General features: G+C 42.1%; 1 protein-coding gene across 10 annotated transcripts in view; it reads left to right on the top strand.

Annotated features, from left to right (window-relative positions):
* Nucleotides 1–22722, top strand: part of KIDINS220 (kinase D interacting substrate 220) — a 162577-nt gene that overhangs the window by 128686 nt on the left and 11169 nt on the right. For 2 of the 10 annotated variants that reach the window (XM_034766460.1, XM_034766459.1), the window contains 5 exons: nucleotides 2088–2198; nucleotides 3185–3241; nucleotides 8950–8982; nucleotides 9903–9935; nucleotides 16076–16222. In XM_034766460.1, the coding sequence (XP_034622351.1) occupies nucleotides 2088–2198; nucleotides 3185–3241; nucleotides 8950–8982; nucleotides 9903–9935; nucleotides 16076–16222 (381 nt within the window). The remainder of the gene's footprint in view (nucleotides 1–2087; nucleotides 2199–3184; nucleotides 3242–8949; nucleotides 8983–9902; nucleotides 9936–16075; nucleotides 16223–22722) is intronic. The other 8 variants (XM_034766462.1, XM_034766461.1, XM_034766467.1 and 5 more) reach the window with 8 other exon arrangements.

The raw sequence follows: 22722 nt of genomic DNA, 5'->3' as shown, positions 1-22722 counted from the left end.
CTTTGAATTTTGTCCCATGGAACACTCAGAACTTTGTCATGAGCAGGAGTACAGGCCCAATAGTGTGGATCTATATAGATTCTACAGCACTGTCAGAGAACAGCTATAAGATGGTAAAATATTTTTTAAAATGTCTAAATATAAAATATGTATGCAGTGTAGCTGTAGCCATGTTGGTCCCAAGATATTAGAGAGACAAGGTGGGTGAGGGAATATCTTTTTATTGGACCAACTTTTGTTAGGGAGAGAGAGAGAAGCTTTTGAGCCACATAGAGCTCCTAGCTCAAGAGCTTGTTTCTCTCGCCAACAGAAGTTGGTCCAATAAAAAGATATTCCCTCACCCACCTTGTCTCTCTTAATAACATAAAATAGGAATTTTCAAAATGAGCATATGTACAAAGTATAAACATATTCTGAAAAATTATGGAATGGTTTCAAAAGAGCCTTGGATCCTGGAAACTAAAGGTAGATTATTTTTTATCTTTTTATTTTATTTAAACACATCAGTCTTAAATTCCATGGCTCTATAAGAAAACTGAGAAGGAAAGTACTGAAAAAATCATTTTAAAGGCATACTGCAGCACTTTTATAAAAATATTAAAAATTGGGATCAGACAACACATTAAACTTCAAAATTACAAATGTATATACAGGTCAAAACAAATATGTTGCAATGTTTGAAAAGCAGTTTCTACCTATCTTATCTGCATCATCAATTGCAGGATTCCATATTTTGCATGTCTACAGTTGCTGTATTTGCATAACACAATCATAATTGGGGTGCTGGTGTAGGTGGTATTATTTGTGACATTCACAGATCAAATACAGAATCCTATATTTGGTCTTGGTATGTAAATAAAGGGGAAACTGTTTTTGAATACTTTGTTTTAAAACAGGAAATGTACACCTCTACCCCAATATAACGATGTCCTCGGGAGCCAAAAAATCTTACTGTGTTATAGTGAAACCGCATTATATCGAACTTGCTTTGATCCGCCGGAGTACGCAGCCCTGCCCCCCCGGAGCACTGCTTTACCGCGTTATATCTGAATTCGTGTTATATCGGGTTGCGTTATATTGGGGTAGAGGTGTATTTGTAAATTTGAAAATTTATCTACTTTTGGCTACCATTGTATGAGACAGTCATCTGGAAGACTAAGCACAGGTCTGGGAGCCAGGAAATCCTGAGTTCTAATTCTGACTCAGACACTGGCGTGCTTTATATGTTTTGCAAGTTACTTAACATTTGTCTCCTTAAATCCCATCTGTTTAAAAAAAAAAAAGAGAGAGAGAGATACTTGCCTGATCCACAAGAGTGATTAGTCAATTAGTAATTTGTTCTCCACCTTATATTTTTCAAAGCAAGAAACATTTAACAATAATTTTAATAAAAACTTTGTTTTATTTAATTAAAATTTACATTGATATAAAATATTTTTGTATTAAGAACTTACATTTTGCATACATGTAGCTTTATAGCATCATAATGTGCTGTAAAAATGCAAAAATCTAAACTAAAAATTGAACATGATTGTATTAAAATACTTTAAAAATAAAACAAATTCAAAAACTGGTAGCTCCTATAATCAAAACTTCCACGGTTATGTGCCATGCACTCCATTTTCTATGTAGTTCTATAGATATCCAAGTATGATGAATATTACGAAGTTTTGCAAACTGTAGTGAGCTTTTGTTCCCTGTAATTTTAAGTTGAAGAGCTTTGTGATGGTGAAATTAATAGAAGGATGAAGCGTTTTTTTTATTGCTCTGTCCACACTTTCAAAAGTGTTCAGCATTCATCTTCAGCTGTTCCCCTTTGAAGTCAATGCTAAAACTCTTATTGGCGTCAGTGGGTGCAGAGAGGTCAATACTGAGCAACTTTGAAAAGCTAACTCTAGAGCTTTTGATTAAGTAAAAGATAAATAAAGCTTTTAGTATTTGCAATTTCTAACGTTATTAAATGTAGCATTCTTAAGCAGAAGTTGTATTTTGTTGAAATAACTTTTCTTTTGATTATTATTACATTTTGATTTTGTGTAATTTTGTCCTTTTTTTTGTTTGTTTTTGTTACATGTTTCTTTCCATAGCCATTCTTTGCCCCATATATGTACATGCCAGGGTACTACCCTGGCAGTTCTCATCACATCTCACGTCCATCACTAAAAACGGGTTTGTCCAGAGATCAGAACAATGGCCTAGTAAGTATTTTGAAGGACAATTAAAATACTAACCTAAAAAATAAGAATACTGAGTAATACAGAAGTAAGGTTGTTAACTGCAATATAGTAATACACACTATATTTTTATAAATAGTTTTAAGAAATTAAGATATTGCTAACATGAAATGTAAAATGTATTTTGTTTTTACTTTTAGTAAATACCATATATAGAGTGGAAATTAATTCTAACATCCAAAAACCAAGATTAGAATAGTTTTTACTGACACATGGGATTGGCAGGATGACTTTTTAGTGAAAACACCCATTTCCTACTATCGTAAATAACATGATGTGACTTAATAGTATGACACAAACATCTGTACTCGTAAATTTATATCTCACTTTGTAAAATATTGTAAAACACTTTTATATAGAGAATATATATATGTATAATATATATCGGAAGACTAGGAGAAAATATAGTTGCATCCTATTGCTTTGCATAGAATGGGGGATATCAAATAGGCCAAAATAAAATTATTATTAATTAAAAGGACCGCTTATTTTAAATTGTTTTAATTCAGACTAAAACAAAATACATTTTATGTTCAGTATACATCAGTTGTAGTTTTATGTTAAAATACATATGGTTTATATCTTACATTTACATTTCAAAAGCAAAAATAAGTTCTATGCTTTTTTCTAGGTGCATATAGAAATAAAAATAAAATCCCTTTTTAAAGATTTTCATATTTTACTGAAATAGATTGGTGTTCAAAAGAGAATTTAGAACTGAGGAAGCCTAAGAAAATAAAAGCCTCATTTGACAATCACTTTAATACTAGAATATTGATGCCTTTGGGCATAGCTTTAAAATATTTTAAAATCTTTTTTAATCACTTCAGTAAAACAAATGTTTCTGTTGAATAATGTATTATTATTAGACTCATTTCCATTCATTGTTTACTTCATATTTTTGAGCCCTTAATCATTTTACCCAAATAATAATATTTTGTTGTTGTTAGGATATTATCAAGGAGGATGCCGATGAGGGGCTTTCTTCACCCACAGACCCCTCAATGGTAAATGAGTAGTCATGTGGTGTGGAAATTTAGCATCTCATTGCTTTGTCAGCAGTAATGAGTCTGCGTTGATTTTAACTGCAGTTCACTAACACTGCATCAGTGGCTTGGTGGGCAAATAGAGTAGTTGAACACTAATAAATGTAGTTTGTGAATGAATTCAAGAGCTAATATTTTACTTATAAGACCTACTGTATTATTTTCCCCTTAGTCTCCCCTGTCCTTTTCAGTAGCTATGAAGTACAGAGTCTTCAGCTAAGAGTACAGTGTTTTCAGTCTTCACAAGCAGTTCCGGGATGGTTAAAAGGAGTGGGGAATGGCAGTTGGCCATTCATTACTTAGTTTTTAGAACTGAATGGCTGAATCCTATCCTCTTCTCTTTTGTTCCAATATCCCAGCATAAAGCTGCTGCAGTTGTTACAGCATAAAGCAACTTTATATAAAAATAAAAAAAATCTGTTATATACAGTAACTCCCCACTTAACATCCTCTCGCTTAATGTTGTTTCGATCTTACGTCCCTGCTCAGTTACAGAACATGCTCCATTTAAAGTTGTACAATGCTTCGCTATAATGTCGTTTGGCTGCCTGCTTTGTCCACAGCTGGCAGCCCCCTTATCAGCTCCCCTACGCCCCCTCCCCACAACACCTCCCGCCCGCTGGCAGACCCCGTGGATCAGCGCCTTCCCCCTCGTCCCGCCCCCCCTCCCGCCTCCTGCCCACGGCAATCAGCTGGCTTGCGGCATTCAGGACGGAGGGGGCAGGAGCGAGGACTTGGCACGCAGGCTCCCCCTCCCGCCCCTGCCTTCCGAATGCCGCAAACCAGCTGATTGCCATGGGCAGGAGACGGGAGAGAGGGGGAAGCCTGCGCGCCGAGTCCTTGCTCCTCCCCCTTCCCTCCTGCCTGCAGCAACCAGCTGGCTTGCGGTGTTGAGGCAGAGTAGGGAGAGGGAGCCTGTGCGCTGTGTCCTCGCTCCTCCCCTCTCCCTCCTGCCTCCTGAATGCTGCAAGCCAGCTGATTGCCACGGGCAGGAGGGATGGGGGAGGAGCGAGGACGCGGCGTGCGGAATAAAGGGGGGGGGAAGAGGCAGGTGAAGGGTGGGGGCTTGGGGGAAGGGGTGGCGTGGGCGGGCCGAGGGTGGAGCCCCCCACCCCTGGTGCTTGCAGAGTAGGGGAAGCTGCCGCTGCTGCTGCGCATCGTGCTTCTCCTAGTCTACAGCACCTTCAGCCTCCTTGCCTGCCTCATTGTCTCCAGTGCCCGTGGGCTGTGCCTGTGTGGGGTAAGGTGGGGACACCTCCCAACTATAGTACAGTACTGTATGGCAAAAAAAAATTTCCCTGGAACTAACCCCCCTCCCCCCCTTTATATTCATTCTTATGGGGAAATTGGATTCGCTTAGCATCATTTCACTTAAAGTTGCATTTTTCAGGAACATAACTACAACGTTAAGTGAGGAGTTACTGTATCATAATCATATTCATGAGCTAGCGTGTTAAGGTCTACCTTTACTCATGAATAAGGTAATCTTAGAATTTTGTGTTCCACAACTTTAGTCTTTATTTCATTATAAATATTCATACAAAGATATCTTCCTTTATATGTGGCTGTTTTAACCCTTAATTGTGGAAGTCAATAGAAAACCATTCCTGGCCATCAAGCTCTGATAACTGCCAACACAAAAGGGTTAACATAGTTTTAACCATTATCTTAATTGCTTTATCCTGTTATCTGCAACAGCCTAAATGTGTGACTTAAGGTATTTTTTGTCTTTCACTGATGCAAGAAAAAGTTTGCATAAAATGTCATTTTTTTATTATGCAACAATGGGGAAAACAAGAATTCCAGCATAATTATGGCAACAAAGACCAAGCCTGGATTAAAATAACGTTAATTAAGGATTTTATAGGCACGGAGTGTTTCTCATTCTTTAACTAATGCTGTTGAACCTACATATAGCAGCATTCAAAATCACATATTGTTCTGAAATCCTGTGATATTTTGATCAAAATGTAAAGTTAATGGGGCAGTTAAAACCCTGATTCTGAATTTTGTAGTGCTTGTGATGATTTTGTTTAAATACTTGATTCTCTTCTCCTCTGCTCTGTGTGAAGGAGGCTGGAAGGGCCCTGTTATGAATCCCTAATCCTCTGAAAACCCTTCCACAAGTATCAGAGGGGTAGCCGTGTTAGTCTGGATCTATAAAAGCAGCAAAGAGTCCTGCGGCACCTTATAGACTAACAGACGTATTGGAGCATGAGCTTTCGTGGGTGAATACCCACTTCTTCGGCTGCATGTCACCCACGAATGCACATGCTCCAGTACGTCTGTTAGTCTATAAGGTGCCACAGGACTCTTTGCTGCTTCCACAAGTAGGCTCTGTCAGTCAGGATGGGTTCGCTATCCCTAAACCTCTGGGGAGTCCCCTGTGCAAAGTAATACTGACGTTGCTGGCTTTCTGGTTGAATTTCCGTGGAAGACAGAAACAATATTACTCAATGTGTTCGTTCTCTATTGATTTAACCATGATGGAAAAAATTAACTGTTTTCATGCTTCCATTGAGTATAAGATGAATTCTTCAGAGTTATTACAGGCTCATTAGAGGTGTTTGAGGCACTTCAATTATCCACAAATGATAGATACAATAGACTGTAATAATTCTGTTCGAGTATTTAGGGAGTCCTTAATCCATGCATCTTTGCCACTATATATGATAATAGCTTTTACTTATTCTATAATGCATGGATCCATGCATGTAAAATAATTCAGTGTACTAACAATCCTTATGAAATTTTTAATGAATACCAACTACTGTTACTAGTTTGGTGATCTAATAGGAATACCACATGGAGGATTAAAGCTCAGTCTTGATTCCTGAGTTTGGCATGGCCTAGAAGGGTTGATTTATTTAGCCCTCAGTACAGGAGAGAAGCTCCCTTGACTTGCTTTTTAGTAAGCTTTTTTGGCCAATTGCAAGGAGCGGGTACTCTGGAAGACCCATTTTTTTTATATGGGTCAAAATTTCTGTGAATTGGCAGAGCTGTGTGGAGAAGATGTTCGTCTCAGTGCAGGGGACTGGAGTTAATGACTTTTCAAGATCCCTTCCAGCCCTACATTTCTGTGATTCTACAGTTGCACAATACCTGTTCATGCTTTGTGGCTCCTGCCATTGATGTCAGTATGTCAATAAAGTTAACCAGTTTTATAACCCAAGATCCTAAAATCTTAGAGCCTGATTCTGGTCTTTCCTACACCAGTGTAAATCTGAAGCAACATCATGGAAATTAGTGGACTGATGTTGGTGTAAAACTCATGTGATTATAATTACATGTTTAGTCTTTTTTGTGCATTATGTTGTGCAGAGTACATTGTAGGCACTGTGTGAGTGTACACACATGTGTATATATATTTCAAACTTGTATTTTGTGTTCTAGCTCTATCTAGTCCATAATTTTCATGGGTTTCTGGAATAGTGGCTAAAGAATACTGTTAAAATTCCCTGCAGGTTTAATGCTGGTTCTCTTTAGTAAATTAACTGATTTGGGGCTTGATCCTGTGTCTTTGAAACAGAATGGAAGCTTTGCCATTAACTTTAGTAAGTGCAGGATTCGGCCTACAGGGCATTATAATACTGACCCCTAGCTGTACTTTTGTCTTGGAGTCTCCAAAATATCTTCTTCACAACAAATTTAGTATTCTTTAGTCTGTTCCAAAATCCAAGTAGACAGGTAAAGAGTTTGTTGTGCCAGTAGGGTATAGTGTGGTATTTTTAATTAAACAGTATTAACTTTTGTTTTCCAGTAGCACTCACGATTTTTTGAGCACTTTTCTGACAGCAAAGAAGGCATGATCTCTGCCCAGTCTAAAGAGTTTGTCACCAGATTTCAATATGAACAAGATCTATGTTATCTGTTATGCTTATAAAAAGCACATGGGATCTTTTGAGGGGAAAAGGCAATACGCTGCGTTTATTGAAAATATAACAGCATATGCATTCAATCACACACACACACACACACACACACACACACACACACACACACACACACGTCTTGCAGATGGTCTTATAGTTATCAGTCTGTCATTGTTCGAGCCAATGTAATGGCCAGTTACATAGAGCACGAGTGAGGAGCTGGGCTCTGTTGGTCGTGATCCGATGCTCCGAGGCTTTGCAGGACTGAACCAAGAGTTCTATGGCAAAAAACACAGCTTTATACTTGTAAATTCCCACCTTAGTCTATGGATTTTGCAATGTCATTCTGTAATCATTAGTCTTTAAGTGGTATTAATCTTGGAGTTTTCCGCTGTTATGTCTTATTTGTTGTCTCGCCTGGGGGGGGGCGGTGTTTGCCTCTCCTCTGAGGTTGTCAATGCTGCTAACTTGTTTAGTATCAGATACAATGGATGTTTTCTGATTGTTTCCTGCTGTCTCTCCAAGTCTCTCACTTCTTCTTGACCATCTGGACATTTGTGATTACTTTCACACTCATCCTTAACCATGCACACATCCTTTACTCACACCAAACAATTTTACAGAGAATTTCAGACAGGATTACATTTTAGAAAGGGTTATATGGTTACTAAAGGGATTACAAAGGAACCTTACACAACTTTGTTTGCAATGCAGATAAGAAACACGACCTTATAGCAAATACTGTAATGAAAACTTACCCTAAAACAAAAGGTGACCATAATCAGCCATAAGAACTGTTCTGGTTTGTTTCTGCCTTAACATCAGTTCAGACACAGGCAGCCTGTCTGATGCATTTCTCCCAATGGCCCCTTAGGCCATTCCTTTCTGCTATTCAAAAAGGGTGGCTGGCAGGATATGGTTAAATCATACATCAATACATTTAATACATGCTGCATTATTATATCCTTCATTCTAAATTATCCAAAATACAGACATAAAATCCTACTACTACATATCTACCAACATATATCATGAATCAAGTTAGCATTACTAATTGCATTTGTTAGGATGGAGCATGCCTCAACATAATTGTATTGTTTTAAAGATGTTTTCCCTGTTGCATGAAATCAATAGTGCCTTGAGGCATATAATGTACTTTCATTGAAGTGGCCCTAAAATGGACCTGTGCAATCATGTAATTATACATAAACCCTGCCTATCTTCTAAAAATAATGGAAGTGGTTTTTTTTAATTAACAGGTCTGGGTATGGTCAAAGGATGTAGCCTGGGAAGTTTTTCACTTATTCTTGCAAATGTTGTTAATGTGGAATTAATCCCCTTAGAATACGAACTATAAACCCTATTACTATTTGTTCTGAGAATCTACCTTTTCAGCTCTGTTTTCCTTGTTTAGCTATGAGGACTTTAAAATTATTCGGCAAATAATGGTGTGACCTAATTTTGAAATGACAAAGGAATTTTAGGCTGCAAACCAAGATTATTCACAGTAAAAATGATGCAGATATTCCCTCTGTCCTAGGATATTAAACTTCAACAAGTATTCATCTGCTTTTTTACGAGTACAAAAGGAGCAAGTCACTTATCAGAAATATCTATCTTAAATGTTTTATTGCAGTATAAAAAAAATCTCAGTATACTAACTTTGTATCATAAAGCTAGTTTTACATGCACTGTTTTTAATTAAATTAATATGAATGTCAATTACATCTTTAGACATTTTTGATGTTTCACTTTAAGCTTCTGTCTTTTCATTCTGTTTTTGTCCCTTTCTTGAAGCTGTGTAAATCTGGGTTAAACAAACAGAAACAGGTACAGCAACTTTCTATGCATTGTCATTCACTTATTTGATGGAATCATGGCAAAAGCTCTTCATGCTAGGCTGTCTATAAATTAATGCTCATTACTTGCCCTAGGTTTGCTTTGACAAGCTGCTTTTAGCTTTTGCATGGCAAATATTTTTCAGTGTAATGTTCTCTAAGCTGAAAAATGTGTCAGTTTAAGTACAGTCTTAATTCACTTACATGACGACATTATCCCTAAAGCAATTACATTATTTATTCTTCAGGCAGTGTTTTTTATAAAGAGTGATTTGGATTAATGTGTATTTATTTCAAATAGTTTATTCTTTAACAAAAATCTAAATATTTTAGCATTTTCCCATATAATTTTTGATAGAGAAAATGCTTCTTTCTAAACTAACTCCTAATGCATGCAGAAATAGTGAATTGCTCTTGACTGCTAAAATATTTTGATTTAATGCAAGAATGCCTATTCCATTTTAACACTGTGTGAAATTTTCTTCTTTATTTCTTTGTGGTAATCTACAGATACTATATTTGATAGATTCACAGTTCACAAACTATTGAAACTCTTCACATTGTTCTTAGAGTATTTATGTTAGCAACATCATTATCAAATAATTTTTGTCATAGTTTATGGCTGCCATTTTTCAAATTATAATAGATTTTTCCACTAAAAGTATAATTTGAACTAATCAGTAAATTGTGCTTATGGGTGGATTAACCTAGTTCATGCTTTTCAGCATCTCTTATTCACTGCATTCATTGTAAGAATATTGTTGAGAAATCACATTGGAATAGGAAGAAGATTGGAATAATACATCCAAATATCTCTAAAAATTTCTGAATTGTGCTGACTACTTGGATAAAAATTTTAATATCAGAATGATTAAAAATGTTATGACCATTTTTTGTTGCCTTTTGGACAAGTTTCTCAAGCAATCAAGTCAAGGTAACAAATGTGTAAGTTTTAACTAAGAGAATCCAAAAATTATTTTTGTTGTTTGCCTTCATGCTAGATTGCAGTTACCCTTTAGAACAGAAATGTATTTGTTTAAAAAAAACCATAATCTGTAGTTTTGTTAGTATTTAAATGCTCTAGTTAAAACTGTTTAGTTTTATTCATAAAAGAAACTGGAATATCTTTTACTATTTACAGACCATGAAATAATTATGAGATAATTAATTGTGAATATCAAAAGTGAGTGTGTGGGTGGGGAAATATTAGCCAAAACTATTTGGCAAGTAGGAGACTAAGAAGGCTAAGAATGTAAAAGTGATTATAAAAGTTAAGTATTGGAAAACATAAAGATTACATAAGAAGAGAATACAAATAATGCTCAAGTATTGCCCTATGTGTCTGCAACAGCCTCTCTTCTTGTATACCTAGTAGCCTCTCTGTTGTTTGACATCATAAGAATAGCCATACCAGATCTGACCAGTAATTCATCTAATCCAGTATTTTATTTCCAGCAGTGTGCAGTGTCAGATGCTTCAGAGGAAGGTGCAAGAAAGCCTGTAGTGTGGGCAGTTACATAGTTCAGAGGGAAAACTGCTTCCTAACATTAATCAGTTAGTGATTGGCTTATACCTTGAAGTATATGAGGCTTTATATCCTTTTTAAAAAAATTAAATTGAATATTGTCTAGTGTAGCTGTAGGTGTTCTCATTATCAAGAGTAAATGTGATTCTTTCCTTGAATCTCTTAAACTCTCTTAAAGGTCTCTTCATCTTACCTTTGAAAGTGAAATACTTAAATAAAGAGAAAAGAGAGAAACACTATACAGAACATAAATACATTCTTCATTGTTCGCAAAGAATTACAGGTAAACCCTGATTAACTGAACTGTAGTTAACCAAAGCACAGTTTTGCATCTCAGAGTTTACCTGTGTGATGTTGAGCTCCTAAGCTTTGAAGAAGTGGAATTTTTTTGTAGTGTGACCTATTTAAAGTGATGGACCTCCACAGGAGTTTAGCTTCAGTCCTGTGGTGCCACAGATGTTCCACAGTGCTGAAACCAAAATTCCATAAGCAGGAACTGTAAAGGCTAGGTGGGTGCACTGCTAATAGAACTAGCACTTCTGATGGCTCTGGGGACATCTGTAATAACCAGATTACAGATAGAGGGCTCTGCTTGTACCACCTTTCAGAAATGTCTCTTCCTGCTCTGCACTCTCCGTCCCCAGCACTCTGTTCTGTCTTGCACACAGATCTTAGATTTCTGTGCACAGCGCTAAGCTTTGCAAGAGTGGGCTCTGTTCCTGCAAAATTTAGGGGCTTTTGGTGATTAACATCATTTCTGCAGAATTTAATTGTTCCACAGGGCTGAGCCCTTTGGTTAAGTAATCCTGTGATTATACAGAGGTTTTGGATGTCCTCTGAGACCTCTGAATAATAGTGGGTTTATGTGTGTTGGATTATGATGCCAAAGGCAGAAATTAGTTTTCTAGAAAAGGAAGAGGAAGGATTGAAAACCTGAAGTGTCACAGCAGAATGTGTGATGATAAAAGTAGGGTAACTTTCTATGGCCTGCTCTGAAATTCCAGATGATATAGTGCAGTGGTCACCAACCCGTAGATGATAATTGATTGGTCGATCCTGGAGCCTGTGCCAGTCAATCGCAATCTCCAGCTGCTAAAAGTCTAGTGGTGCAGTAGGGCTAAGGCAGGCTCCTTGCCTGCCCCAGCCCCACGCCGCTCCTGGAAGCGGCCAGCATGCCCCTGCGGCCCCTGGGGCGGAGGGGTCTCTGCGCACTGCTCCTGCCCGCAAGCACCGCCCTCGCAGCTTCCATTGGCTGGGAACGGGGAACTGTGGCCAGTGGGAGCTGTGGGGGCAGTGCTTGCAGGCAGGAGCAGCGTGCGGAGCCACATGCCCCACACCTGGGGCCACAGGAGCATGTTGGCCACTTCCGGGAGTGGTGTGGGGCCATGGCAGGCAGGGAGCCTCCTTTAGCCCCACTGCCCAAGGTAAGTGCTGCCCAGTGGGAGCCCGCACCCCAGCCCTGAGCCCCCTCCCAGAGCTAGCACCCCATACCCCCTCCCGCACCCCATCCCCCCGCCCCAGCCCGGTGAAAGTGAGTGAGGGTGAGAGAGAGTGAGAGACAGAGGGAGGAGGGATGGAATGAGCAGGGCGGGGCTTCAGGGAAGGGGCAGGGCCTCGGGGAAGGAGTGGGGTAGATCCTGGGTTGCACTTAAATTCAAAAGGTGATCTTGTGTGTAAAAAGGTTGGAGACCACTGATGTAGTGGTACCTTTAACTATTGAGATGTTTATAGTTTACTATACCTGGAACCAGCTAGAGCAAATGGCCCAGGACAGAGGACTCAGGAGATCTGTGGTTGGCGGCCCATACCCCGATTGGGGTGACAGGCGTGAGTGAGTGAGTGATATATGGAATGCTTAAGGGTGTCTTTGGAATATTTCACCACAGTCTCATATGGAACTGATGCAACCAAAGTTGTTAATCATGCTTGATCCAAATATTTGCACATGGCCAAGAAGATAAAGCCTAGATACACGGTTAAACTTCAGTTATCCAAAACTCCCTGTTAGCTAAAACAAGGTCACAATACTAAGAACTGTTAACTATGTTCATTATCCAAAACTCCAACTATTCAAAATTATTTAATGAGTTCCATTACATTTAATAATTAAAATTGTACTGTATAGCATTCACTCTTAGATGGCACTTTTCAAGAACTATGTTCTTCTGTGAGTAGAATTAATTCTTTCTGGACTTTCCCAATTATACTGATATTTTTACATTGTTTTATTACCACTAAATAAATGTTACAATATTTTGAAACCTCTCTTATTCCTTTTAAATATGTAGAAATACATTTAATGTTGAAATCTCTTTCAGCAGGGGTCTGTTTTGGGTCCAGTACTATCCAATATTTTCATTCATTACTTGGATAATTGAGTAGAGAGTGTGCTTATAGTATTTGCAGATAATACCAGGCTGAGAAGGGTTGCTAACGCTTTGGAAGACAGGATTAGAATTTCAAATGACCTTGACAAATTGAAGAATTGGTCTGAAATCAACAAGATGAAATTCATTAAAGACAAATGCAAAGTACTACACTTTAAAAAGGAAAAATCAGATAGACAGCTACAAAATGTGGAGTAACTGGCTAAACAGCAGTACTGCTGAAAAGAATGTATGGGTTATAGTGGATCACAAATTGAATGTGAGTCAACAATGTGATGCAGTTGTGAAAAAGGCTAATATCATTCTGGGGTGTATTAATATGAGTGTTGCATGTAAGACATGGGACTTAATTGTCCCACTTTACTCAGCACTGTTGAGGCCCCAGTTGGAGTAGTGTGTCCAGTTCTTGGCATCACACTTTAAGATGTGGACAAATTGGCGAGTCCAGAAAAGAGCAACAAGAAAGATCAAAGGTTTAGAAAACCTGACCTATGAGGAAAAGTTAAAAAAAACCTGTCCATGTTTAGTCTGGAGAAAATAAGATTGAAGGGGTATTTGATAACAGACTTCAAATATATTAAGGGCTGTTTAAAAGGAGGACTGTGATCAGTTGTTTTCCATGTCCGCCAAAGGTAGGGCAAGAAATAATCGTCTGAATCTGCAGCAAGGGAGATTTGGTTTAGGTATTAGGAGAATAGCTATTATGGAATCCCCATCATCAGAGATTTTTAAGAACAGCTTAGACAAATGCCCCTTAGGGATGGTTTAGGTTTACTTGGTTGTGCCTCAGCACAGGGTGCTGGACTTGATGACCTCTGGAGGTGCCTTCCAGCCCTAGATTTTTATGATTCTGTTATTCTGTTTTAAGGGAGACAGATATAGAGAACTATACTTATTTGCTTCAGTGTGTGCTCTTTGTTTCTTGTGGTTTTCTGTAAACCATTGTGTCACAGTGTCTGGAGTGGTTCATGAGCATTAGTGCCAATCTCAAGGCAGACTGTCAAGAAGCAGGGCAGAGACTCCAAACTGGGTTATATTTCTATAATTAGATTTCACCAACCCAGTAAGGAATATGAACTCTAAAGCACTATAGCAGTCTTAAAACAGAGTCAGAGGCAGTCCCCTTGATATTCCAGTCTATCTTGCTACCCAGTCAAGCTGGACTTAGTGATAGTTGGTTGCTATACTCCAAAGAGCACAAAATATTCAGGTTGCTCCGAGTCCCAAGAGAGCAGTCACTTACCTCAGGTCATTTTGTACTTTAGATCTCTCTCCAAAGACAGTGCTTGTAGCCAGTCCTGTAATAAAGTAACTAAAGATGTATTGACTAAGAAAAGAAATGAGAGAGTTATTACAAGATTAAAGCAAGCAAACTTATATACACAGATGAGTTACAGTGGTTTTAAAAGATGACACAGTTGTAGTAATCTGTTAGCTCTGAAGGGGAAATTGATATATAATTGATATATAGAATTATACAGGCAAAAGAGGTCTTGATGGAATTTCTCTGTTTGTCTCTATGTAACGTGATAACTTTTGATCACCACATCCGACGAGTTTCAAAATTTCAGGGAATGTTCTAGGTGTCAGTGGGCAGAACCCCTTTGCTTTTTGTGAAATCAGAAGAGAGAAATGGGGGGAGGGAGTCTGAGACCCTTGCATCTGGTTCACAGATCCAGCAGCATCAGTGATCTTTGTAATTGTCAGAGCAGCCATTAACACTTTCCTGCATAACAATACCCCTTATCTCCTCTCTGCCCATGTCCCAGTACAGTTTAAAATTTTGACATCCTGAAAGACTTATCTCCCAGATAGACAAGAAAGAAATAAGAATAGTTGAGGGAAAAGGGAAGCACATACAGCCCCTGTCATGTGTGGGTTGGGTGATGGTCGGAGGGGGATGGTGGGCCACTCAGACCCTTGAAGAGAGGAATTGAGAGACACACAGGACCCCTGGTATTCGGGGGAGAATAAGGCACAGTGGTATGGGGGACACCGAGCCCCAGCCATGTGCTGGAAGGGTGAATGGAGGGCACACAGAGCCCCTGTCATGATGGAGAAGAGGGAAGGGAGGAATGAGGGGGCACACAGTTCATGACACGAGGGGAGAATGTGAGACCCTGCATACAGGGAGGTGATGAGGGAGGTTGGAGGGAGTCTCTGAAATAAAGAAGGATTGGAGGAGGGCAAACAGGGAGCTTATGATTGGGGAGGGGGGAATGAAGGATGGTAGGAGCCTCTGGTGTGTGCAATGAGCTTGACCTACAGAAGCAACTAAGTTTCTGACCCTCTAGCATAAATAACAGGTGCTTACTTTGAAAAATATTCTTTTCCAGTGTAGATATCATTATTGAGTAATGAGTGTTTTTCATGGACGCTGTGTAAAACTTTCAAAGAAAGCCGTATTTTACAGATTGCCCTACATCAATTAATAATTAGAGCCAATTTACAGTTTGAAACATATCACTGATATCTTGCTGATGGGTGTGGCATAAGAATCTAGATGGACAGTTTATCTGGATATATTTTAACAGGATAGTGAAATTGCATAAACATAGACTTACATTTCTTCCCCTTCACCTTGCTTTAGCCACCTCTGTATTGTGGCACAGAGATCCCACAACTTTTCTGAGAATTTAGAGCCTTGTTATACTGGCCATCTGCAGATGCATTCATTTTCCCTCCCCACGCCCTCTTTGGTGTTACTCCCAGAAGCTGAGAGAGTCACCCTACGTCATCTTAGTCTGAAGTTAGCATGAAGAGTTTGGGTAAAACACTGGAATCCAGATTGTTTAATAAGGCCTTGTCTTGCTTTTAAAATTTGACCTAGTTAAATCTATGCAAATCCCTAATGGTGACACTGTAGTTTTAACCCTTGCTTATATTGATATATTAGTTTGTTATATCTTTATATTGATTTTTTAATTAGTTTGGTTAAACAAGAACACTTTTCTAGGATGGACAGTGTCTCAGCCATTTCCTTCTAATTATTATTGTTATTACTACCACCATATGTTAGTATTTTCCAGTATTATATTTAGATAATTTGGCACTAATTATGATAATCTTACTTTTTAGTTCCAAAAATGCATATAATTGAAGACAGTTTGATTTGCATCAGACATGCTGAGCATTTGAATATGTTGTTTGTGCACATTTTTCCGCTTGCATAGGGAACAGGAACAGTCACAGGATCAGCCACTGGAGGATCACACGTGCCTTTGAGCTCAATGAATGTGGAAGCCGTATGTGAGAAGCTGAAGCAGACAGAAGGGCTGGATCAGAGTATGCTACCTCAATACTCGGCAACTATAAGAAAGGTGATCCATTATTACACTTCAGTCATTTACATGGCATTGAAACACAGGAATGCATGTGTAGAAAAAATTATTTAACTGACTTATGAAAAATCTACTGAATCATATTGAATGTCAAAATAATATTTTTTTATCTATATATGTTCAAAGTAATGCAGGTTTCAGAGTAGCAGCCGTGTTAGTCTGTATCCACAAAAAGAACAGGAGTACCTTTTCATGTTCTCTGTATGTATATATATCTCCTCACTATATGTTCCATTCTATGCATCCGATGAAGTGGGCTGTAGCCCACGAAAGCTTATGCTCAAATAAATGTGCTAGTCTCTAAGGTGCCACAAGTACTCCTGTTCTTTTTGCAAAGTAATGCAGCTTCTTTAATGCAAGGAAAATGTCCTGAATACTTTGTTATCTTGTATTTAAAACTGAGGTAAGGGCCGTAGTCACTAAAGTGAAAAGTCAAAATGTGTTTTTTCTTGCAAAAAGAATATCGTACATTATTGTAATTAATTTACCATGTTCAATTTACCATGGTAATTTCCTTAAAGCCTGCATTTAATTTATTTTTTTTACTCTCAGATGAGATTGTATAGTCTTTTACCTTATTTTAGATCAAGGAAAAAATTTGTCTGAAGTCTCTTCCTCTCTCCTTTCCAAAGTCCTGTTTTGTTTTCTGATAAATTAGGAGATAGTTCTTCCCCAGTTTAGTCCCTTATCCTGACAGATATATAAATGTTATATATGGAATGTTCTGGATGTGTGCAGAATACTAAAATTCTACATAGCCTACTGAAAAACCTAGTACTGTGAAACTGGGTGCTCTGTGTGAGAGTTAACACAGGAAAATTACTTCTAAAACTACCATCTCTACATGAATCAAGCAATTTATTACAAAAGTCTAATCTCAAAAGGTATTCTTTTCCCCCTGGTAGGGTAACTGCATTTTTTTTCAAAGACTAAAAATAGGATCCCTGTCCCAGAGGGGTATTACAGATAAGTATTTTGTCAGGGAAATGTAAAGGAGGATTTTGGCAGATATAGTATTTGTAGAGAGTCAAAAGGGGAGAAAAGATCCCCTTTCCTCCCTCCCATAGCTTTTCAGCATAAAAGTTGGAACATATTACAATAAAGTATGGGCATCTATTTACCCTTCATTGTTTTCTCCAAGACCCAGCCCTGTGACTTTATTTTCTATTCCTGTATCTGCAGGCCCTGCAGTTATTTTGTAGAAATCTCCCATGCCCCAAGATTCCCATATCTCTTAGTCTTCTCATTTTATTTTTATATACTCCCCCTCTCCTGTTTTCTGTTTTTTTTTATTTTCTATACCTTTGTTTTTCCTCACTTCATCCTCTGTCTCACCTTCATTCAGTCCATTCACCCTTTCTTCCTCCCTCTTTACCTCTCACCCTTCCATATCTCCCTCACTTTCTCTGCCACACTTATTCACGCGCTCATTTATTCTGTCTTCCCTCCCATATGCTAAAATAACTCCCTTGTGTCTCCCCCGCCTTTTCACAATCCAGTGCTCCCTACTGATGCCAGGAAAGTGAAGAGCAACGTTGAGGCTGGGTCAGTAGCCATTTTTGTATTAGGGTGTTGTTGAGCTTTCTGTAAGTTCTGATTCTTCTTTGAGTTCTCGTTCATGTCCATTCCATATTAGCTGTGTGTGCTCGCCACATGCACCAGTGCTGGAAGTTTTCCCCTCAGCAGTATCTGTAGTGGACCGGCTCTGGCGCCCTCTGGAGTGGCACCCACATGGGGAGGTATAAGGGGCGCCACCGGCTCCCCCCACCATCAGTTCCTTCTTGCCGCCAGTGACAGTGCTGGAATGTCTGATGCTTTGGCTAGCATTGATTCCTTCTCTGTTCTTGCGAACTTTGAAATCCTGTAAAATAGTTATACATAGTAGTTTTCTTAGTTACCCTTAGTAGTAGTTCTCAAGCTCTCCATTAGTCCCAAATGGGACCTGGTCAGGGCATGCCCCGGTCCCCAGGCTTTAAGTCCTGTGATCGCTGCAAATGGCCTATGCCCATCAGCGGTCCCCATACCAGCTGCTTAAGGTGCTTAGGCGAAGGGCACATAAGTGACAAGTGCCGTATCTGCAAGTCCTTCAAACCTAGGACGAAGAAGGAGTGCAATATCCGTCTAAGAGCATTCCTAATGGAGTCGTCACTCACTTCGGTGCCGGAGCAGCGGTCCAACTCTGCACCGAGCACTGTGGCCTCTGTGTGCAGTGCTCCCCCAGCACCGTCCACGAGCTGGCACCAGTCTCCCTCCATGGCTCCAGTTAAGAAGCCAAAAAAGACGGTGGGAGAAATTCTCCTACCTACCGCAAGGGAAAGGAGAGGGCAGGGGGTGAGCCAAGGCCCATGTCAGGCAGCTCAACATCCCCCTCAGGAAGTCGGTTCCCAGCTCAAGTCGAGTAGTGCAGCCCAGCCCATGCCTTGCCTGTGATTCCGGATAGCGGTGCAGGCCCCAGCCAGCTTCAGGTGCCGTCGACACCCGAAGCTCTTCAAGCAGCTCAGGAGATTCCGACGTTCCTGGTGCCACCTTCACTGGCTCCTGCAGAACCCTGGTCTTGGGGAAAACCCGTGTTGGGACCTATGCATGTGTCCCCATCTCAGAGGTACCGTTCCCCATCGAGAGGGACGTCCTGCCAGTGTTCGCTCACCTGCAGTCGTCCTGCCTCAGGATGGGAGAGGCAGGGTCAGCGGAGCCCTCTTCAGTCCCCTTACCAGGGGCACCGATTGAGGGACTTGAGGTGTACCTTGCCGCTAGATTGGTGCAGACCCTCTGAGGCACGTGCCACCTGGCAAGAACTCTGGGACCGGTCCTGACCATCTTCAAGGGCCCAGGACCGATCCCGGGACCGATTGGGCACCAGAGACCGCCAATCGCTGGGCCATCATCCAAAAGGAAGGTCACCCTACTCAGAACAAGAGCCACTGCACAGCCTGATCCTGGTCTTCTGGGACCGATCGCTCTGCTGGTGGCTCGGAGCGAGGTTCCTTGACTGCGGGACAAGCCCTGGTACCAACGGTGCCGACAACATTATCAATACCAAAACCTGTCCCATGGCCCCAAGAGCAGTGGCTGGTGCCATGGATACTGTGGAACCCTTGGGGGTTTTCCCAGGCTGCCCAATTGATGTTGGGAGCCTCAGAGAGGCCAGCGGCCTTGGTATCCCATCCCCCTCAGGAGACTTCAGGGGGTAAGACCTCACAGGTCCAGGAGGACCAGGGGTACAAGCTGCTGGACCACGAATGGACATGGATGTTCCTGTGGCACCAACATCGTCCTTAGCCTCGTCTGGCGATGACATCACGGGGCCCAGTCACCCAGTTCCTCAGGATGACGCCAAGGCGCACTTGGAACTTTTGAAGAGGGTCGCTTCTAACCTCGGGCATCAGGCAGAGCAGTTGGAAGAACCCTCGGTCTCTCTGTTTGACATCCTCTGTTCCTTGGCTCCTGCCAGGGTGGCTCTACCCTTTCATAAAGGGATTTCTAAGATCACTAATGCCCTGTGGCAGACCCCCTCTTCCCTGGCCCCTATCTCTAAAAGGGCCGAACGTAAGTACTTCATGCCAGCCAAAGGGCATGAGTACTTATACTCCCACGCAGCCCTCAATTTCCTTGTGGTCGAGGCAGTTAATCACAAGGAGAGGCAGGAACAACCCGGGGCCACCCCAAAAATAAAGACTCAAGGAATCTGGATCTTTTCTGATGTAAGGTTTATTCATCTTCCAGCCTTCAGCTGAGAGTGGCCAACCACCAAGCCTTCCTTCACCAATATGACTTCAATATGTGGCAAGCCATGGCCAAGTTCGAAGGGCCGCTCCCCGAGGCTTCCAAGAAGGAGTTCCGAGCGATCCTCAATGAGGACAGGACCGCGGCCAGGGCGGCTTTCCAGGCGGCGTCAGACGCTGCGGATGCTGCTGCTGCCCGCACCATGGCTTCAGCTATCTCGATGCAGTGAGTCTCCTAGCTGCTCCTCTCTGGGTTGTCCACCGAAGCTCAGCAGTCAATACAGGACCTACCCTTCGACATCAGAGCCCTATTGACGGAGCAAACAGATAGCAAATTGCATGGCCTCAAGGACTACCTCACCACCCTAAATGAAGCCTGGGTCTTTACATCCCAACCCCAGCGCGTAAGCAGTTCAAACCGCAGCAGCTGCAGGGCCAGGGGAGTCAGCCTCGGCAGGACTAGCCCTATAAACAAGCCAAGGGCTACAAGCGCTGTCTGAGCCACCTGCCTCCACCCTCTGCCCAGTCAGGCTTGACCTGTAATAAGCAGGGGGCCAAATGGTCGTTTTGAGGGTGCGCCTGAGGGTGACCTACCAGACTATTCCAGAAGGATCCATCCTTCCCTGTATTCTCCAACCGCCTCTTCCTCTTCCTCCCTGCCTGGACGGCTATAACCTCGGACTGATGGGTTCTCAGCACAGTGGAACAGGGTTGTACCCTCCAGTTCTTTTTTACCCCGCCCCCCATTCCCACCCACTTTCCCCATCCCTCTTCAGGGACCCCTCTCACAGGAGTCTCCTTGCACAGGAGGTAAAGGGGTTACTACAGCTGGTTGCGGTGGAAGAAGTTCCTCTCGAGTACAGGAACAGGAGGTTCTATTCCCAGTACTTCTTAATCCCAAAAGCCAAGGGTGGTCTACGGCCCATCCTGGACCTGTGAGACCTCAACAAGTACCTAAAGAAGTTAAAATTCCGCATGGTTTCCCTGGCTTCTATTATTCCCTTCCTGGATTCGGGAGACTGGTGTGCCACCCTCGATTAGAAGGACGCATACTTCCACATAGTGATCTTTCAAGGACACAGATGCTTCCTCCGGTTTACGGTGGGGCCCCACCACTACCAGTTTGCAGTCCTCCCATTCAGCCTGGCGAGAGTTTTTACCAAGTGCATGTCAGTGGTAGCGGCTTACCTCAGCCTTCGGGGTATCCAGATCTACCCATACCTCGACTATTGGTCGTCAAGGGCAGCTCCAGGTCTCAAGTCCAAAGGGATGTTGCGGTGCTTCAGGCCATGTGCCACTCTCTGGGCCTACTGGTAAATGACAAAAAGTCGAAGTTAGTGCCAGTGCAGAGGATAGAGTTCACCAGAGTGGTCCTCGACTCGACTTGCGCCAGGGCATTCCTGCCGCTGGAAAGGTTCTACACGTTGACGAACCTCATCACAGAAGGCTCTGCATTCCCTCTGACTACAGCCGGGGTCTGTCTGCGCCTCCTGGGTCCCATGGCAGCGTGCACATACATTGTCTGCCATGCCAGACTCCGAATGCAGCCCCTGCAACAATGGCTGGGGAAGGTCTATGCCCAGTCCAGAGACCGCCTGGAAAAGAGTGTTGTCATTCCCCAGGCGATACTTACCTCACTGCGATGACGAACCGACCGCAGGACAGTCCTGGAGGGAGTTCTGTTCAACAACCCCCCCATCACTCCATCAAGTTGGTGTTGGATGCCTCGGACCTCGGTGGGGGTGCACATCTCGGCAACCTCCAGACACGGGATGTGGTCCCCAGAGGAGGAGAAGTTGCACATAAAGGTCAAAGAGCTCCGAGCAGTCCGGCTGACGTGCAAAGTCTTCCTGCCCCACTTGTTGGGCAAGGTGGTACAAGTCCTGACAGACAACACAGCCTCGATGTTCTACATCAACAGGCAAGGGGGAGTGCGCTCGTCGACTCTCTGTCAAGAAGCACTCCATCTATGGGACTTCTGCATCAGCCACGAAATCCACCTGGAAGCTTGTCACCTTCCCAGTGTCGAGAATACACTGGTGGAGCAGCTCAGCAAGGACTTCTCCTCTCACCATGAGTGGTCGCTCCATCCAGAGAGAGTCTGCATGATCTTCCAAAGGTGGGGAACTTCCCAAGTGGACTTGTTCGCTACCAGACAGAACAGGAAATGCCACCGGTTTTGCTCTCTGCAAGGTCTGAGCAAGGGCTCCCTCTCAGAAGCCTTCCTCCTATCGTGGTCAGGGAGTCTAATGTAAGCATTCCCTTCAGTTCTACTCATCAGTAGGGTCCTAGCAAAGATCAAGAGAGACAAAGCGCAGGTGGTTGTGATCGCCCGAGCGTGGCCTCGCCAATATTGGTTCGGCACACTTATGAGCTTGTCCGCAGCCCCTCCCTGGCCCCCTGTGCAACCGCCTGGACCTTCTGTCACAGGACCACAGCCAGCTCCTACACCCCAACCTCAAGTCACTCCACCTCTCGGCATGGATGAACCCAGAGGAATGGACCTGTTCGGAAGAAGTCCAACAGGTCCTCCTGGGGAGTAGGAAGCCCTCAACCAGACTGACTTACCTGGCCAAGTGGACGAGATTTTCCTGCTGGGTGTCTAAGTGTGGCATCTCTCCCTCGCATTCTTCCATACAAGCTGTCCTGGACTACCTGCTCCATTTGCGGATCCAGGGCCTGGCACACTCTTCCATTAGAGTGCACCTAGCGGCCATCTCCATTTTTCACCTGCCGATCCAAGGACAGACTGTGTTT

This window comes from Trachemys scripta, chromosome 3 (assembly GCF_013100865.1).
Source record: "Trachemys scripta elegans isolate TJP31775 chromosome 3, CAS_Tse_1.0, whole genome shotgun sequence".
In the NCBI taxonomy this organism is placed as follows: Eukaryota; Metazoa; Chordata; order Testudines; family Emydidae; genus Trachemys; species Trachemys scripta.
Note: the sequence above shows the minus strand (reverse complement) of the source record. Positions and strands in the feature narration are given on the sequence as shown.